This window comes from Canis lupus, chromosome 25 (assembly GCF_048164855.1).
Source record: "Canis lupus baileyi chromosome 25, mCanLup2.hap1, whole genome shotgun sequence".
Lineage (NCBI taxonomy): Eukaryota > Metazoa > Chordata > Mammalia > Carnivora > Canidae > Canis > Canis lupus.
The window spans coordinates 31,428,937-31,449,912 of NC_132862.1; the positions used below are offsets into that span (position 1 = coordinate 31,428,937).

The 20,976-nt window shown below is 40.8% G+C and overlaps 1 protein-coding gene across 3 annotated transcripts in view; it reads right to left on the reverse strand.

Annotated features, from left to right (window-relative positions):
- The window catches only part of PTPRO (protein tyrosine phosphatase receptor type O), a 239,564-nt gene that overhangs the window by 15,190 nt on the left and 203,398 nt on the right, over positions 1–20,976 (reverse strand). For all 3 annotated transcript variants that reach the window (XM_072798871.1, XM_072798868.1, XM_072798870.1), the window contains 6 exons: positions 16,210–16,245; positions 12,206–12,287; positions 3,137–3,227; positions 1,981–2,057; positions 1,257–1,391; positions 913–1,035 (listed from right to left, as the gene is read on the reverse strand). In XM_072798871.1, the coding sequence (XP_072654972.1) occupies positions 913–1,035; positions 1,257–1,391; positions 1,981–2,057; positions 3,137–3,227; positions 12,206–12,287; positions 16,210–16,245 (544 nt within the window). The remainder of the gene's footprint in view (positions 1–912; positions 1,036–1,256; positions 1,392–1,980; positions 2,058–3,136; positions 3,228–12,205; positions 12,288–16,209; positions 16,246–20,976) is intronic.

The window sequence follows — 20,976 nt, forward strand, 5'->3', positions numbered from 1 at the left end:
AGGTGCGGGACTCAATCCCAGGACTCTGGAATCATGACCAGAGCCAAAGGCAGATGCTTAAGGGACTGAGCCACCCAGGACCCCAGGAAGTGTTGTTTCTAAGCAGAGAACACTGTAATGAGGACTTTCCTATTCAACATTGCCCTCGACAGAGAGCATGTTCAAGTGACCACTAGTAAAACTGCCCTCTGATTTTTCTGGGGCTATGGTGTGTGAAAGAAGGCAACGGGGTGACTGGTGATGTCAGCACCTAGCCTAGCAGACAAATATTCAGCATAAGCTCAAAGGCTGATCATCAGAGAGGTAGCAGGCCTGGCAAAATAGACTTTTTCTGATACACTAATATTCAGAAATCAATAGTATTTTAAGAGGGATGGAACCATGATATAAAAGGCCTAGAAGAAAAAAAAAAAAAGGCCTAGAAGAACATTTGAAATAATAATAATAATAATAATAATAATAATAATAAAACAGATCTAAAAATAAGGGAAAAAGCCAAACAAAACCAAACCCAAACTACTAAATCTTGTTTAAGTGCTTCAAGTTTAAGTGTGTCTTATGTATCCTAATTATACTTACATGTAATTAGCATAAGTCATGATAACTTCTCTCCTCAATTGTACCTGATAGCAATAATTCCCCTTGGCTTTTATCGCCCTGGGCTAACCTGAAATGGAAACTTGAGGACATTTTATTCTTTCCTGGTGCTCTCCAGGCCAATCATCTCATCCACACCATTATGGATGAAATAGGAAATAACTACATTAAAAGTGGGATTTATCTCTTGAAGAAAGCAGGATTCCAAAGCCTGAGGAGCTCACAGTCTGACCTGACGGTGGGTTGGTTGGTCCCTGACATGTGGGTGTCCCCACAGCACAAGGACAGTACCCGAACTTGTGCTTCATGACTTACATAGTTGATTCTGAAGTGTCTGCAGGCCCAGTCGTCCCGCTCTTCCTCCGAGACCATCTCTACGGTGATGTCTCCGTAAGCTATGGGTTCTTCTGTGAACGGCCAGTAATGGTCACATTTCACCTGAGGTGACAATGGCAAAACCTTTTCAAACAAACAGGCTAAGGAAGAAACAGTCTGTGTTTACTTAGGGGAAACAAAAGTACTTCCCTCTGAAGAACTGTATAATACTATTGTGAGGATGAAAAATGAAGCAAATGGAAGTTTCTGGTACATAGGAAACACTCAGGCCATGGCTACAGCTGGTTTTGCTGCCAGTGGGGACAGCCCCATTAGGCACTTACCCTTCTTTTCTCATTACACTGAGTGAGCATGACAATAATCTGGGACTTCTGCTGTAGGACCATCTTCCAAAAGTCATTTCTGGTTTCAGGCAGTGGCCCCTGCGTAGCAATGTACTCCTGGGGTGAGTTGTATCCCTGAAAGATTAAGTGACAAAGTTGTCACCTAAGGAGCCACTGCCAACACCAAATGCCATTCCACAGGAATGAAGAAACACTGAAAATTTACCGGAAATAACCCTGGCCAAGGATCACACACCTGGGTAATGTTCTCTCCCTTTTTCATCAAAGAAGTAATCAGAGTAACTGACCCGTGCAGGTCCTTGTGATTGTAAGCACTGTTCTCTGAAGCGGATAAAATCACGCTCACCTCTTTTTACAAGAACAGTCACTATTTTTAAAGCACAGGGGGCTCAGGTGGAGACCTTTGAGTTGGGTTGCCAAGACTGAAGTTTCAACACAAGAAAAATGATCTTTAGTGTAATTATTTACTTTCATTTTCACCAGATCTTTACAAAGAAATCCGAACATTACTCATCAATAGGCTCTTCCCCCCCATTCGTCATTCAGAAGAGGAATAGTGGGAACGGTCCCTGCGAATTGGGTAGCCAGGTGGACAATGGCTCTCTTTAGGGCTGTTTGATGCATCCCTGGAGCCCTAATAATTCTGGCTGAGGTAGAATTTGGATGCCTGGTTTTAAGAAATTTATTATTGTCTTTTACTTACGGGAATGTAGTTGGCATTGATATAGTCTGTGCCTTCCTCTTCATTCATGGAGACTAATCTCACTCGGCTGAAGTCATCTATAAAGAACAAGAAGAAAAGAAATATTAAAAATGAGAAGGGAAAGAAGAATTGTCTTGACCTTCTCTATCCAAATAGCAAGTCAGATCAGCCCGTGACAGGGTAGATCAAGTTTACTTTAGCCTGACATTACAGCCACACCTCAATCTTAGTTTCTTGTTTAAATAAATATAAGAACACATCTCAATCACCGTTTCCTCTCCATCAGCTCCCCTATGCTTGTCTCCAAGTTTTGGGGGCATTGTGCAGGAGCAGAATATTCAGAAGAACTAAAATATCTGGTTGGTTGTATGGAAGGCTAGATTTGTAGCCTAAATCCATGATTTCCATGTCACCTAGTACATCCAGAGAACCCACTACTTTGGGGAAATCCAGAGAAGATGGAGTTGCACAGGCTTTGTGAAGTCTAAGACTTCAGATGAGAAAAGCACATTCTGGAATGTGTACAGATGTGAAGTGTTATAATGATGACATTATGTGATTTTATCAAGAAGGCTGATCAAGGAGAGAGTTCTTCAAGAGCTTTTTCAGCTCCCCTCCTTCCTTTTCCACTTCTCCCAGCACCAGCCCGCACCTCTACCCAGTGTGGCAGAGAGGACAGTTAAGTCTTTGGAATATATTTTAATCCCTATAAGTGTTTCATATTACTTTTTTCTCAAATGTTGCTTTTATCACAAATGCTAAGCAATAAGAGACTCTGCAGAAGTAAGAAAGAGGAGACATTTTAGTACATTGCCCTCCTTCCCTTGTCAGGGATTTGACTGAAAATAATTTATGAGAGCTCGGGTTATCTTATCCTAATTTGGCTAAGATTTTTGATCTCCGGAGAACCAAATGGTCAGTCTTCCCAGATCATTGGACACAATTCGGTTACAAGCAAAGAAATTCAATATTCCTACATAGGATGGGATCTAGTAACATCAAAGCATGAATGGGATTAATGCAATCACAGAGATGGCCTTGAGGATCCAGACGACAACTGGGCTCAGCCAGAGATTGGTGAAACTGATCAATCTGCAGCAACAGTCTGTCAGCCTTTGAGAGACACGAATAAGATAGGCTCTAGTGACATTCTTACATGGTAGGATGTTTGTGTAACGATTTTTACATCGGTTCAGTGGAAGATCTGCAGCAAAGTGTGGAATGTCCAGTCCAATCAATTTCAACTCCTGTAAATGACAGAGAATAGAGTTGAGATTTCTGCACTCGGTGTGGATTATTGTTCATGGTGGCTCATTGTTCACAATTGGATTATTCCTCACTCCCTGCCAATAATAAAATTAGCACTCCCTCTTCCACATGATGTTCCAATTGCTCCTCTTTGGGATGGAGGGTACTTCTCTACTCCACTGTTCTCAATTTGCTTTGGCCAATGAACTTGGGTAGAAATCGTTCCTATCAGAAGCTCTAGGTGTGCTTGCTCAGTCTGGTTTCCCTCTTGTACTCCTGCCATCTGCCATGAAAAGAACAGGCTCAGGGAATTTGCTAGTCTCAGAATGAGGAGATGCTTGGAGCAAATCTGACCCTGACCCACTGCCTGAAGCAGACGTGCCCACTGTCCTACAGACACTTGAGGAGGAAAATAAATAAATGTAGCAGATCACTGAGATTTTGAGATTTACACTGTATGATGCTTATATAGCATTATTGCAGGAATAACTGGCTAATATCATATGTAAATACTCTGAATAGCTTAGTGATCATGTAGAGAAGGAAAGAATTACCTGTATCATTCAAGGTATGGAAAATTTGAAAACAGAGACACATTTCAGATTTTTGAAGGTATATATTAACTGAAATTTATGCAATATGTATAAATATTTCTATTCTATGGGGAAATGTAGGTATTTCTCCTGCAGGCAATAGGCATTAGTAAAAGTAGTAAAAGAAAGAGTGAAGAATGATTAGTGAGTAGTCCCCACGTTACAAGAATTAAGATCTATGGGCATTAAATATCTGAAAATAAATTTAACAGTAAGGATGAATCAGTAGTGGGTAGGCAAAACCCTCCAGTGAAAATAGGAAAGTCCAAATATCTTTATATACGTATCAGTACCCCTATAAATCCTATTATCAGAATGTGCACTGGTAGGGTAATTTTTATACAAACAGACAACCCTCACACTTCAAAAAGATTATATTACGGGACAGTGGGGGCTTCTAAGCTTTCATCTCATGTATCTTATAGGAAACAAGCAGTTAGGGTCAGGCCACCTGGACTTCCCAGGAGGCATTGTTCACGCTGTGGTGCTTGTGAATAGCTCTCTGGAATTGGCCAGTGCACAACCAGCGCTGCAGATCTGGTTATGTTCCTGGACAAATGTCAGGGAAATATGAGTAAACAGTGTATATAACCATCTACAAATGGAATTACCCATATAGTATGCACCCCTATGTAAGATTAACTGAGGCAGTAGAGAAACTACTTGCTGTAAATCTTGCTGTAAATCATCCATGGGAAGAATACATCGTATCTTGGGGAAGAGTTTGGGAGTGTCTTTGAAAGACTTTTCAAAGGGTTTGGAGACATTGGTGATGTTTTGAGAGACTGAACAGGCATATCTCTTTCTTGGCCTTTCTGTCTGGGTATTTCAGTGTTCTTTGCAAAGCATATGCTTTAAAGAGACTGAGTTCTTGGGTCTTCACTGCTTCCACATAGAAGTTTCTTGCCAGCACAATGCACTTACTGGTACTGGGATGCAAGGCTGTGGTCAGCATGGATGGACGGGCCAACCTGAATCATTTAGATTTCTCTCCTTTCATCCTGCAATACTTTGGGCTTTTTGAAATCACAAGATCTCAGGCTCTTGGGGCTCAAGTTGATGCCAACTTTAAAGACAAACTATACTGCCTTTAATCCTCAATTCACAAAGTGAGTTGTTCTGCCTCAGGCAAAATCCTTGCTTACTAAATGCCTTTAACCAGAAGCTTGTCACTGTCACTTTATAAGTGGTTCTTCCATTTTAAAAGGTTTTCAAAGACTGACTCTGTTGTTCTTAGCAGTAACAAAATTTATTTTTGGCAAACTTCAACCAAATCAGTGTTATTTTTAGGTTAGTTCTTCCTGGCAGCTATAAACTAATTTTAAATGATGCTTCCATTGCTTAAAATATTTTGGAAGTCTACTTCCTTTAGAGGGTGTCTTTAGAGATAGTTTGTCAAAACATCTGGCTGATTTGGGTGTACCACTCATTAACTGTAGGGTCTTGGAAAAGTAGTTCAACTCTTGGTAACATCAGTTTAGTTATCGGTAAGATAAGGCTATCAATATTTCCATCTCCCAGCCACATATCATGCAATACAACAGAATGATTAAACTTAACAAATATTAATACAGCACTATTGAAAATGACTGTGGAATACTCCTGTTAGGATCCTTTGTTTTGCTTTGCCTGGATGCGATCTCCCTCCTCTGCCATTTGTCCTAACAGACCAACAACTTTCCCTGCAAATCCCCCGCTTTGGGGACAGACTGGTGAGCCACAGGAAGAAGCCTCAGATACAAAAGAGAAGTGTGGAAACAGATTGGAATTGAGAGCTGGAGCACATATGGAAGCCGACTAACTGATAGAACTTTAATTGTATGTTGCCTCCCTGCTGTAAATGCCCTTAGTTGATAAGAGAGGTTTAATTGGCTGAACACTGTAAATGTAAATTGCCAAAGCTGAACCTCAGCAAATCAGGAACAGAGGGTATACACAAAATGCCTCACAATCTTTTGTAATTTAGTCTGTCACTAAGTGGAAAATCAAATACTAAGTTTCCAGTTCAGTAGCTCTGCAGTTATTCTCTTTCCGACCATATGGAAACTCCAGAGGCTTAAATCTTCATAAAGGCAAAGTACGAGGTGATGGCCTGAAACCGACATAAATCATTTTTGCATTTTCCATTGCCAGTTCTGTTTCTGTTAAGATTTATCACTGGGTGTTTTTTCTCTGGGCCATGTAGTTCATCCATAGTGGGTTGAGTCGTGACTCCCCAAAAGATATGTCCACATTCTAACCCCCAGAACCCGTGAACGTGGCCTTATTTAAAAAGCTGCTGCGCAGATATAATTAAGTTATGGATCATCGGATGCGATTATTATGTATTATCTGAGTGGGTCTTGTAACTAGGAACAAATGTCCTTCTAAGAGAGAGGAGAAGGCTGTTTAATGACAGAGAGATTGGAATCAGGCAGCAGTAAAGCCAAAGAGCGCCTGGAGCCTCCAGAAGCTGGAAGAAGCAAAGAAGGGTTTTTCCCCTAGAGCGTTCAAAGGAAACATGGCCCTGATAACACTTTGGTTTTGGACTTCCAGCCTCTAGAATTACGAGAGGAAGAATTTCTGTTGTTTTAAGTCACCAAGACTGTGGGGATTTGTTATGGCAGCCCTAAGAAGCTGACACAGTCACCAAAGCCCAATGGCAGTCTACGTTGGGTTGGCTGTGTTTGAAGCATGCAACATATGCGCTGTGTTAGTCTGTTCAGGCTGGCATTGCAAGATGCCGTAGACCAGATGCCTTAAACAATGGAAATGTGTCTCTCACAGTTCTGGAGGCTGAGTTGTCTAAGATCAAGGGGCTGACGAGGTGGATTTCATTCGTTTCATTCTGGGGCTTCTCCTGGCCTGCACGTGACCATCGTCTCGCTGTGTGCTCACATGACCCTTTTTTGTCTAACTCTGCTTTCCTTCCCAAGCCTCCATCTCTTCGACATATCAATTTGGAGAGGGCACCTTCAGTCCATTAACATGCACAGTAATCTGAGAAGGGCACAAACTGTATTCTCACTCTAGTGTCACTCAAGTGCTAACTCATCTGAGTCAGGGGAGTTCGATTAGTAGACTACAGAGCAAATGAGGAGTCATCAGTGGGGTTGACAGCAGTGGTGCCACCTGTGCCAAGTAGAAGGCTCAGTGGAACTGGGCAAGGTCTGGCTAGTTTTCAGGCGAACACAAAAGGAGACAGGATTTAGAACAAGGTATTTAGTGAGGCTTTGTACTCATTTTTGAGGGTTGCCATAACAAAGTACCACAAGCTGTGTGGCTTCGAGCAACAGAAGTTCATTGTCCTATAGTTCTGGAGGCTATATATCTAGAATTGAGGTGTCAGTGGAGACTTCTGACCTCTGTCACTTATAGAGGAATATGAGGGCAACCTTCCTGACTCTTCCCAGCATCTGATGGTTTGCTGGCAATCTTGGTTATTCCTTTACTTGCAGCTGTTTGACTCCAATCTCTGCCTTCGTCACCACATGGCATTCTCCCTGTTGTCTCTGTGTCTTCACACAACTGTGTTTCCGCTGCAACCCTAGCCAGACTAAGAGCCCACCACTCCAGTATGACCTCAGCTTAACCAAATATGCAATGACTGAGTTTCCAAATAAGGTTATATTCTGAGGTCCTGAGTGGCGGGAGCTTGAACATGTCTTTTGGGGGACATGATGCCACCTATGACAGATACTCTAAAGGAAGAATGGGGTGCAGCAGTCATGGGCATCTGGGGGTGGTGATGGAGGACTGCAGAAGGATGCCAACCTCAGGAAAGTCTAGCAGTAGTTAGCAGGGCCCTGGGCACTAGGGTAGGATTTAGGGGCACCATTCTAGCCCCTGGACAGATGGCTAGCACTGGCACTTGGAAACAGAGACCAAACTTAGAAGATGAGGAACAAGAGGAAGGAAAACTCAGGTCTGGGAATCAAGCAAGACTCCTGGAGTCAGAACTGTTGGAGAGGGTCTGAGGTGCCTTATTTCAAAGACTGCAGGTAAGTCTCCAGCGAACTGGACTGGAACAGCTGCAAATGGGAGTTACTATCCGAAATCAAAGCTCATCTCTCATAAACTACATGGCAAGTGATGCAGTTTGCTTTTCCCTTTGCAACCACGTTTCTCAACAAAGATGGTTGAGGGCTTTCACTAGCATCCTGAGCAAACAAATATAAAACATAGAAATTAATGGCAGAATGAACAATATATGGCATGTCTCGTGGGCTCTCAAATTTCGAGCTCTAAAGTTTGGCTCTTCAAAACCTTTCCATATGAGACATATGAAATGAGGAATTGAACTAATCCCTAAGTCCCAAACCTCCTTAAGGAAAGATGCACATTTTCATCAGGATAATCAATCTTTCCAGCAGATCCAAAATCAAATGCTGGGTGAATAAGGAATGTATTTAGTGAGTGCAAATTAGCAAGTCATATTGCTTCTTGTATGACTTATAGCTGTATTGGTAATAGATGTAAATCCAGACATTAGTTTCAATTTGCATAATGCTTACAAATGATGTAATTTCTCAGGATGAGTGGGATCTTTCAATGTCAGTATCAAAATGAATACAAATATTAAGCATTCATACAAACAGAACGAATAACTGTTCAGCTACTGAAGTTAGCTGGATCAGCTGATTCAGCCACCTTAATTGATACTCTCTTGGGTTCCTATTAGAGCAGGGGACCTTTTTCTCCCCAGAAGTTTTGATTAATTATCAATTTCAGGAAAACATGAGGGCTGCCACGTGAAAGATCTGACATGCATCCTAAAATCAGGTATGGGTATGAGTCTTTGAAAACAGATGAGGAGGGACCTCTGGGTGGCGCAGTGGTTTAGCGCCTGCCTTTGGCCCAGGGCGTGATCCTGGAGACCCGGAATCGAATCCCACGTCGGGCTCCCGGTGCATGGAGCCTGCTTCTCCCTCTGCCTGTGTCTCTGCCTCTCTGTCTCTCTGTGTGTGTGTGTGTGTGTGTGTGTGTGTGTGTGTGACTATCATAAATAAATAAAAATTAAAAAAAAAAAAAGAAAAGAAAACAGATGAGGAGCCCTGACATGGAACCACCAAATGGGGGTGGTGGAGGCAGGTTGGGCTGGAGGCTGGCAGTGCCTGAAGGCTGATGGTTGAAAAAGGAAGTGAGTTAGATCAATGAGTCACTGCTCTGGCAAATGTTAGCTCAAAAAATACAGCCTGAGCCTGAGCCTGAGCCCGAGCCTGAGCCTGTGATTTAAGGCAGACTTCTGGAGAATCATTTGAATTTTCTCACTAGAGCAGAGATGCAGTATCTCTGGCACCAGATAAATTACATGTATGATCAACAATGTTCTAAGAACAAAGATATATGAAAAAAAAAACTTTGGAATAAATAATAATACTAAACACTCCTTTAAATTATGGTGTGATGGTTAATTCTATGTGTCAACTTGCTTAGGCTATATAGTGCTTGGTCTTTTTTTGGGATGTGATTAACATTTAAATTAGTAGGCTTTGAGAAAGCAGATTACTCTCCATAACTATGGGTGGGCCTCATCCATCAGTTGAAGACCCTAAGAGAAAAGATTGAAGTGCCCTGAGGAGGGGGAAATTCTGCTTCCAGACTGCTTTGGATTGAGCAGCAACTTCAATTCTTCCCTCGGTTCACTGCCTGCCCTGCAGATTTCAAACTTGCTAGCTCCCACAATGGTGTGAGCCAGTTTCTTAAAATAAGTCTGTCTCTTTCTATATATATTTCTTCTATTATATGATCATATATAGGATATACATAAGAATTATATAAGAATTATAAAGTTGTGTAATTACATAATGTAATGAACTTATGGATGAATTATATTACTATATTATATTGTATTAGAGTTTATATGTATATATTTCCTATTGGTCTGATTCTCTGGAGAATTCTAATACACGTGAGTCAGAAAGCTTGGATGTACCCTTGTCCCAGATTTAGTCCAGTATCTTTCAATGGAATACTACTGGCCTGGGTCAATTCTTTATTGTGCGGGACTCCCACTCATAGCAGAACATTCATCATCCCTGTCCCTTTCTCTATGGAATACCATGAGTAGTTTCTTCCTAAGTCATTGTGAGAACCAAATATGCTCCTCACACCCCCCCAAACTCACCCTAGGGGACTACTTGGTACTGGCCCAGTTGGGAACCATTGATTTAGTTTGGCCTACTCATTTAATGGATCAACAAATTGGGGTGATGAGGAATTATGGCTTTTTTTCAATATCAAGTAATGGCAAAATGGTAGTGAGGACAAAAGGTTTTGGATTCCCACTTTAGTACATTCCTACCTCCTTTATAATTCTTATGGAATAAGCCTGAATGTGTTCATTTATACATTGAATGGATAAAAGCTCTCAGCATATTATAAATTAAACATTTAGCACATAAAATTTATTATTCTACTTTTCACATTTTTGAAGCATCTGAAGCTAAGATCTGATCACTAATTGTTTGGTTCTCCAGTGCCCTTTCTTTTCCTGGGAATAATGCTCTCCTTTGGTTTAGCTAAGTGGTTCTAGTAAGCTTCCTGTTCTGAATAAGAAGGAGAATCAACAGTTCCCTTTGGAAACTGTGGAAACTATACGATGTGATACTCAAGGGTTGTGGGTGGCTGTGTTTTCCACTGTGCGAAAAAAGTTGGTTTGCAGAGAAAGAGCCAAGACAGTGGGGGGGGGGGGGGGAGGGAGAAGGAGTCTGTGCAAGGTGTGGCTTCTGGTTCCAGTCATTCCCAAGACTGAACTGCTCCCTTTCCTCCCTCTGGTTTAGCTCTGGTTATATGATTCCTTTGATTAGATATCTCAGCATCCTTTGAACAAATTCCCTTTCTTTGATCTAAACTAGTTTGAATGGCGTGTCATTCACAACTAAAATCATCTTTTCTTTTTACCAAAAGATGGCTCATTGAATTTTCTTTATAATGATGCACTTCAGAAGCAGAGTAATAATTACACTGAGGTTTGATGGCATAAACTGAGAGGTACTCCTAATTCTCCCAGGGAGGGCATAGATGCTAGCTGTGTCGCCAAGGTAACACGAATCTTGTAGGAATTAAGAGCTGGAGGCTTCAATGAATTTGAAAGTGTATACCCATCATAATTTTCCTCACCATTATCAGAATTATCCAGACATTTATTTTTTTTCCTGAGTTTTGACATATGTGTTCTTATAGAAAGCCTCTTTTTTTTTCTTCCCTGAAATGCCATCCTTACCATAGATCTCTAATTCATACCAAAGTTGAGCTATAGCATTTGGTGTAGCATCTACAACTTCTTGCACACTTGTGTGCAGTGGATAACTGAGCCAGGCTCTCTGTTGAATTTCTGATGGCATGGATGGTAGTTAGGGGGCTTTGTATTTGGTTATGTGTAAAGCTCTTCTCATCCTTAAATTCCCTCTTAGTACATACACACCAGGACTTCTGCTGCTTCTTGCAGACCTAAGATATGAGGGACTATCAGCTGATGAGAGGAAAGAAGAAATGAATATGTATAATGAGGGGAAAGCAGCTACATTCAACAACCTGACATTTCACACAAAACACATTTAAGAAAACATTTCCAAATTTATCACCTTATCTTTTCTTTTCCCGGGTTTCCTTAAATCACAGACCACCTGAGCCTTGCTGTAGGACCCTGAAGGATGAGGCCACTCAGACTGTCCTGAGCTGTGAAATATATGGGAAGAACACCTGAGGACCAGTTATAGTCCTCACACTGCTGAGATCCAAGGCTGACTCATTTCTACCTACTCTGAAACGTGGTCTTGGACCCAAAGAATACGCGTGCTTCAGAGAAAGGGGGTGTTGCCATTTTTTTCCTTCTTGCACATTAATCATGTGTAGGTCTCTTCCCAGTTTCCCCAAGAAAAGTAAAGGAGACCTCACAAAGAAATATGAAGCAGAACACCAGGAGTCCGACAGCTATAAAAGGACCCCCACCCCCTTCCCAGCCCGCCCAGGCTCTTCTGTGCCCAGAAGACAAAGGGAGCCCATTTCAACCACCACCTACCCTTACTGTGGCCTATGTGACATAAGAGACACAATAAAAATTCCCTGAAAATGAAATTCTCTTTCACACCTAAATCCCTGCCTTGCTTTCCTCTGCACACTCAATTGCACTGATGTTCAGTGATGGTTTCTCCTATAACTGTGTTTGTTCACCCTGCTACCCACATCTGTTCTCCTTTCCTCCCACGGTGTCACCCTAGCCCTGACCTGCAAAGGGTTGATGTCCTCAGTCTGAACCAGCAGGTGAGACACCCTTAGTGCAATTACCATCATGAACCAGATGACAAGTACAGCCCAGTGAACAGAGAAATGACACCAGTGCCCATCTGCCAAGTCCCATGCCTCATCTACCATAGAAAGTAGGGAATACTTGGTCCACTCACCTCAAATTGAAGAGAAAATTTATAGTCAGAGTCTTTGGCCATGTCCTTGATGTAGGCATCAAAGTCATCCAGTTGAACTGGGCTTTATCAAACACACACAAAAAATGTATGTTTTAAAAATCTGGCTGACAGATATTTTGACTGTTTCATGCCACACTTTTTGAACATGAACGATTTTCTTGGAGAAAAAAGAAACTTTACTTCTCCAAGGTTAAGCACTCATCTTGCTTTGGTGTGTTTAAGTTACCAGTCCCTAAGATGTTGGGATTAAAGAGAGAGCCTTATATATTACATTCCTTGACATGGGAGAGATCTCTAGATTTTCAATCAGCTCTTATGCTAGCAATAACATATTACATATATACATGTATGCATATTGTCTCTAGAAAACTGATTTATGGGATAGAACAAAGGATTGGCATCTGAAGAACTGTTTGAGACATGGTTTTACTTTACTTACTCTATGATCGTGGAAAACTTACCTAACTCTTGTGAGATTCAACATTTGCATCTATAAAATACTATGGTCATACTTACCTTACAAGGTTGACACACAGTATGTTAAAGAACCTTTTAAGTTTATTATTTTTTTAAAAAGATTTTATTTATTTATCCACGAGAGACACAAACAGAGAGAGAGAGGCAGAGACACAGGCAGAGGGAGAAGCAGGCTCCATGCAGGGAGCCCGATGTGGCACTCGATCCCAGGTCTCCAGGATCACACCCTGGGCTGAAGACAGCACTAAACCGCTGAGCCACCCGGGATGCCCAAGAATCTTATAAGTTTAAACCGTTTTGCAACTATAGGGCACTGTATTGCTAGCTACACTGTCTCTTCAGAGCAGAGGCAGAGTCAGTGCGATGAAGCACATATCTAGAGAGTTCCTAGGGCCTCCCTCTTAGAGAGCCATGTTTAGAGGCTTGTGTATCTATAAAAGTATCAAAATGGTTCAAAGGTACAATCAGGTAACACATCTGAGCTTATGTTTCTGTATCTATAGCCAAAGTTCTTATCTCTTCCCTCCTTTTTGTGAATAAGAGGTATATTTTATTTCCTATAGTTTTCTGTAGCTGCCTATCCTTCCCAGAGCCTCCTATACCAATGTGTTCCCTCAGCTTCTGCAGGATGCTGTACCCTGTCATCTAATTCAAGCCCTTCCACCTTGGCAGGATCCACACAGCTGGCCTTTTCCCTAGTCTTGTTGCAAATTACTCAGTTTATATCCTCTACCTGTGATCTGATGTCCTATTAGCAAATGCATAGTACTTAATAGTCATTGTTTAAAGTTGTTCATTAGCCAATCTCACTGATTATGGTAAGATTTTGGGACATTTTAAAGGGTATTACGCCTCCCAGAGTTATAATTAAACCCTAATGGTTTTACTTAATAGCATTGATGTCTTGTGTCAACACACCACAGTGCATACATATTTGCAAATGTTATATTGCACGGTTGCTCCCCGAGGTAGACATGGGCAACATTAGCTCCATGCTTCAGGTGAGACGGCCAAAGCTAAGACAGTCAAGTGAATAGTCCGAGATCATGTGGCGACTCAGCCGTAGAACGCTGACTAGCACACAGGGAGAACGACTTCTGGTTAAAAGGTGTTCCCCCCGGGGTTGCCTGGGTGGCTCAGTGGTTTAGCGCCTGCCTTCGGCCCAGGGCGTGATCCTGGAGTCCCGGGATCGAGTCCCACATCGGGCTCCCTGCATGGAGCCTGCTTCTCCCTCTGCCTGTGTCTCTGCCTCTCTCTCTGTCTCTCATGAATAAATAAATAAAATCTTAAAAAAAAAAAAGCTGTTCCCCCTTCAAACTTGCTATCCTTCTAAAAGAAAGGCTAAACATGGGGGCTCCTATCCTAGAATGAACCCCCATGAGACCTGCACCTGCACTCTCTGGCTGTTGTCAGGGAGAGGAGGGGGATGGTGAGGAGGAGCAAAAGCAAACTGGGAGGGAACAGAGGTCAAGAGGACCAAGGTTCAGGTGGAAGAGGGAGAAGAGAAGGTGGAGCAAAAGAGGGGTGAAATGAAGATGGGTACAGATAGGAAAGAAGAGCCATGGAGATATGGTGCAGGGGGTGGGGGGCAGGAGGGTGGCTTCGGGAAGGAAAGAGAAAGGGTAAAGAGAAAGAAGCAAATGGAAATGTGTAGGGGGAAGCCCCTCAAGAACTGGCTCTTAGAGAAGGAGGGAGGATCAGAAAGAAGATGAGAAGAAGGAAGGAGGAAGCTGGTTTGACGTGACGTGACATGACACTGTGGCTTGGGCACAGGCTCTCCCATTCCTATGCTCTACCCAGACGTCTGTCCATGTCCTGCTTCTCCTGCTCCTTCTCCTCTCTGCCAGGCCTGGAGAGGAGGAAGTCCAAGAGAAGTCTCCCCTCTTGGGCTACAGAGCCGGTTGTCTACGTGCTCCAGTCTATGCCTCTCTGCCTCACCCAACAATGCAACCACGATTTGGGGGCCACAAAATCTTTCTGTTGCTGTCAGATCATTCTTCCCAGGTGACAGGACCTCTCTTCTGGTTTAATGGCCTTTATCTCTCCCCCATCAGATGATGCATGTCAATGGAACACAGACTGATTTGAAATAGATTTAGGAAAAAAAAATTGCTATCTGTATGTGCCGAGAAAAATATCTGTATGCCCATCAAGGCTAAACAGAAATATTCTGGGACTCCTGGGTGGCTCAAGGGTTGAACGTCTGCCTTTGGCTCAGGGCGTGATCCCAGTCTGGGGATCGGGTCCTGCATCGGGCTCCTCGTGGGGAGCCTGCTTCCCCCTCTGCCTGTGTCTCTGATAAATAAATAAATAACAAATCTTACAAAAAAAAAAGAGAAATATTCTGCATCAACATTTTTTGGGCATTAGGCCCTCCGTTAGCACGAATGCCACAGATTTGGCTGGAACTCTTATTCGCCTCCTATTAATTCACCAACATTTTATCCTTGGCAAGTATCAAGGATGAACTCTATGTATGGAAATGCTCTACTCTTTATATGTCTGGAGGTGACAGTCTAATTAGGCTTTTGAAATCAACTGATGGGTAATTTTCGCCCATCAGAATCTTAATTCTTATGACTTCGCAGTTCGGTAGATAAGCGAAACTATAGGCTAGCTACAGTAATTATTCTTTTCTATTTATTATAGAGATTTCCTGAGACAGCACTTCTCAAAGTACTTATTATAATATCAAATAGAGTAAAAGTCTTTCCCTGCACCAAGCACAGCATTTCAAAGTATAAAATAGCAAAGGTTTTTGTACAACTTTGATGTAGCTATTAGATATTTTTGTAGATTTAGAACGACAGACCTCTTTTTACAAGACTTTTTATAACTCCTAACAATGCCTTCTTTCTCAGTTTTCATATGATGGCAATTTTCCTTACTCCTGACTTGTTCTCTGTGATACACTTTCTGAGTGGTCACTGCCGTCCATATGTGTATCCATGCCAACACATAATAGTCTAGCTATTGTAATATACATTTGCTTCTTTTTAAAAAAAGTTTTATTTATTTAAGTAATCTTTACACCCAAAATGGGACTTGAACTCATGACCCTGGCATCAAGAGTCGCATGCTCCTTTGACAGAGCCAGCCAGGCACCCCTACATTTGCCTCTTTCTTGAACATCCCTTCTATTTGAAGACAGGCATTTTATTTTTAAATTTTTTAAAAAGATTTTATTTATTTATTCATGAGAGACACAGAAGATAGGCATTTTAATTTGCAAAGTTAAGATCTTATGAAGAACTTCTTAAAATCAAATATTTTAAAAGAAATAATAAAAACTTGCTGTGTTATATACTTCAAAGTTTCTAAGATTAATCTTAAATTTTTCACCACAAAATGAAACAATAATTAATGTGACATGATTGGGGTGTTGGCTAAATGCTATGGTGGGAATCACACTGTATTACATCAGTGTATGGAATCAACACATTGCACACTTTAGATTTAAACAATGTAGTATGTCAGTTATATCTCAATAATAAAAAAAAACTTACTTAGTCAGTTTCCTCTTCTTTAAACCATTTTTACTCCTGAGAATTAAAAAAAAAAAAAAGAAAAAGAAAAAGAAAGGTTTATCTGGGCAAAAGAATTGATTGACATCATTACTAAACTTGGAGAACTTCAAATCATTACATCAGGTACCTCAATTTTATTTAATTTTCATTAAACATATCTCCGATGTGTTTACTTTTCCTTAAATGAGAAGATAATGATTTCAGATTCACTTTTAAAAAACTCTATTAGATTACAGGAACATACTTACACTTTATGTCTCAGATTTGCCAAATACTGAATTCTAGAAATATAATCTCTTACAACTAGTGGTTAAATTGCTGAAGTGTTTTATAAATATCTAGAAGCGCCTATTGCCTGAAAACTCTAGGATCTAAATGCAAGAAGGAAAGAATTGGGGAATAAAAGAGAGAACTAATGTCTGGGAGGGTGGACATGATGGTTGTCAAAGACTAAAAGAACCTTTTGGCCATTTTTCCTGGGAATGTAAGTTTGTCCTATCAGCGTTGGCATGTATCATTTTTCCTTTTTTTTTTTTTTTTTACAGATCTATTTATTTATTTTGAGAGAGAGCGAGTGCACAATTAGGAGGGACGAAGGGAGAAGAAGAGAAAAATCTCAAGCAGACTCTGTGCTGAGCAGAGGCTGATGTGGGGCTCAATCTCACGATCCTGAGATCACCACCTGAGCCAAAACCAAGAGTTGGATGCTTAACTATGCCACCCAGAAGCCCAGGCAGGAATCTTATAGAATTCTACTATGGCATTTTTCTTATTCAATTTTGACCTATTTTAAGTTATCTGAAGAACTGTACCTATTACTTATTAGCTCTATATTCATCACTACTCTGTAAGTCAGACACATGTAATGCTAATGTATGCTTCAATTAATTACATTGTTAGGGGATATTTAGGGTAATTATTTTCAACCAACATGTAAGGTAACTGACCTAAGTTAGTGAATGAGAATATGGTATCTGCTGAAACACTTCATTACTGTATTTTTATTGTCTTATATAAATGATAAATATTGATATTATTATGTGACAATTATTATTAAGTTTTCCAAGGTCTTTAAATATTGGATGGAAGCACTCAAACTTTCAGAAAATAAACAACCTATAGTAAATAACCAGTGTGATCTGAGTGTGCTCATGTGCCAGAGCATTTATTTATATTGAAAATTGTGGGGGAGCCTGGGTGGCTCTGTCGGTTAATGTGCCCGATTCTTGATTCTTGATATTCTTGATTTCAGCTCAGGTCATGATCTGAGTCGTAAGATCAACGCCAGAACTGGGCTTCAAGCTCAGTGCAGTCTGCTTGAGAGTCTCTCTCTCTCTCTGCCCCTTCCTCTGCTCATGCTCACTCTCTCTCTCTAAATAAATAAATACAATCTTTTAAAAAATTAAAAAAAAACTATGAATGTTCAGGTACCTTCATTTCTAGAAAGGCTTTAACAGAATGAAGCACTGCTTCCTCTGTGCTCTCGTAACACTTTATTCATGGAGTATTTCTCCCAGTGCCTGTTGGTTGCATATGTGCTCGTGCTAGTCAGTCCTTCACTGCCCACCCCCCCAACCCAGAGCTGAGTGCAGTTAATAGGACACATAGTAGTGCTCAATAAATGTTTATTTAATCAGGTTGAAACAAAGCATCTTTGCCATGTTGCCCCCAGTTTTAGTTAATGAGGAGTTTGGTACTAGATTTGGAAACTGGAACTGATGGATGGACAGGAAGTAATGAGGGCAGAGAACATAGGGAAATATCCATTCAGACAAGTGGTGTTTCTGGTTTTCACTTCCTGGTTTTAGGTAGTTTTTATCTCTCCCCACTTCTGAGTGACGACAAAGCATTTAATAGCTCCCATCTTATTTTTTTCTCCCTCATCCTCTGTCATCCATATTTGGGGTTGAGAAGGAATAGACATTCCAGTTTTTACTTTGCCTCACCCTCATCCTCTCAAAACACCACTGTAATGTTGGAAAGAGCTGTATCATCTAGGCATTTAGGAACCTTAAAGAACACCTTTTGAATTTTTACTCAGCTCTTATGGGAGTAAGGTAGACTTTAGAAATGCCACATTCACTTTGTATAGTGGGAGCTAATGACTTCGGTGCTTTATGACAGAGGAATGTTAGCTGAGAGAACTAACAGTTTGGTGAAATCAGGAGGCTGCCAACATATTTTGTGATTGGGAGTGGGGAAAAAAAAAAAACCAAAACAAACCTTTCCTATCCAAATACACTCTAAGGGAAACTGGAAAGAAACAAATGTATGTGGGAGAGTGACACTGAATAAATTCAGCACTGAAATATTTAACTGCTACTATTCAACAGCTGTGTAGAAACCTGAATCCTGGAAGACAGGCACTTATTTTTCTTTCAGTCTCATTCATTGATTGAATGAACTTTCCATAGAATGTAAAAATTCTACCACATGTTTTGAATGACTTATGGCCATGAGGGTATGTTTAAGTGCATGTCTTCATGACGTGGGTACAGCCTTCATGTTCTGCTTAGATTCTGCAGAATTTCCAAAGGTTCCATAGGGTTCTCATACCCTCAGGGGGTGGGACAAAGACAGGACTGAATTATGAGACTGCACAGCAACGCTGCTGGAGCTTCCCTACATTTTCAATTACTGTGCAAATTCTAGGACTAAAATCGGGGGGCGGGGGGCAATTCGCTTTTCACTATGTAAGTTAAAGTTTTGCCAGCCATTTTAACTTCAGCGCATTACAAAAGAGCTAGTATGTATGCATGTTACAGAGAACACATGAGGTGAGGTTTAGGGTGTCATCTTGTCATCACAAAAGATTTTTTGAATAAATGATAACACATGTCAGACATACAGTTAATGCACATGTATACACAATCTTGTGGATCTTTACATTTTCTCTTTTACTTATATTAGCTAGGTCAGGTTCAAAATCCTAATGACTTCAAGAAGTTAAGAGGTGTAAGTTCTTTATGGTTATGACATCTTGGAAAGCTGGCCAGACTGGAATTCATTGCAAAGAGGAATATGAAAAGAGGCAATGGCAGAGACATGGGATTTACAATGACTAAAACCAACCAAACAAACTCCCCGAAACACAAACTTCAAATACCTTAAATGTCTCCAATTTCATAAGCACTACTTACTCTTTCATGAGCTAATCAGAAATCATCCCCAAAGCTTAAAAAGGTGTTTAGAGTTATGTCATTTTCGGAATAAAATATGCAATAACCAGGAGGAAAGAGGAGCAGTTTGAACTAAATGTGGCTTCATGCTTAAAAATGACAACTTTTGAGGATTTAGAGCTAGTATATAAATACTTGAAGAGAGCATGAGGTGACTATGGCATTAATAAAAAGAGTAGAAACGATGAGTCCAGGTTGTGCTAGTCAGAATAAAATGCTTTTCTCTGAATTAGGAAACATGATTTGAGATGTCTGTAGCCAGAAATCCTTGCAAAGTACCATCTTGAGACTAAGCCACTTAGGCACTGGTGCTCTGTTTTGGTTTTGCTACCACCTGGGAAGAGATTTGAGCAACACTATGAGAGAGAAAGTCTCTTGACTGCCACACAAACCACTCTTCAAGAGGATTTGACAATTAACAGGAACATATAGTCCCATGAAGTTGGCAGTTTAGAGAAGAACCAGGTCATGCATGAGGAAAAAGGTAGGACGGATGGCTCTGCTTTTTCTAGCGGTTCCTAACAGATTAGGTGATATAGGAAGACAAACACAGCTGGAGGAGGATTAAAAATGGCTATCTAGCAAGTGAAAGTAGGTGGAAATATGCACAAGTTACTAGATGAAGAGAAAAGCAGTGAACTGTAAGGAATCCTGGTGGCTTTGTAAGTACCAGGCTAGCTGATCATATATTTTACTTCTTTTATATCTGACATAGCACAAGCCGAAGGCTGAAAAGAGTTTATGTTCAGTCTATTTTCATTGGTTAATAAGTGTATGGTTTACTGAAAGTGACAGCCTGGCGCTCTATGTTTTGCCTTCTCTTCTTACCTGGAGATAACCATTTATAGTCTCAAGGCCATTCTTCTAAAAATGACTGAAGGTCTTTTTTTTTTTTTTTAAACAAACAACAACCAACCAAACAAACACACTACTGAAGGTTTTTTTTTTTTTTTTTTCTCCCTAACTTGGGTCTCATGCTATTTGATCAGTACTATAGCAGACCTTGAAAAGGTTGTTGGAATTTGAAGATGTGTTCATCAGGAGGACCTATTAAGAAAGACATGCAAAAAAGCACAGGTCTAGGGAACCCTGGGTGGCGCAGCGGTTTAGCGCCTGCCTTTGGCCCAGGGCACGATTCTGGAGACCTGGGGTCGAATCCCACATCGGGCTCCCGGTGCATGGAGCCTGCTTCTCCGTCTGCCTGTGTCTCTGCCTCTCTCTCTCTCTCTCTGTGACTATCATAAATAAATGAAAATTAAAAAAATTTAAAAAAGCACAGGCCTGATAGAAGCTTAAAAACAAAACTGTGGGAAAGTCAGAGAATTAAGTAGCAAAATTAATATGATTCCAAATGCATCTTTCTTTTGTTTGAAATCTGTGGTGAGTACTTGAAGGGTATTGGCTACAAGTATTCTGATGATAGGTAGACTACTTCAGAATGATTAGTAGATGTTGAATGAAAAGTGATGCATATTTTGAAGGTCAAGACGGAATTTATATGCACTACTCACTCCTGAGTACTGTCTGATGTCAAATGCTTTAAATATTGTGTTGACTATGATGAAGC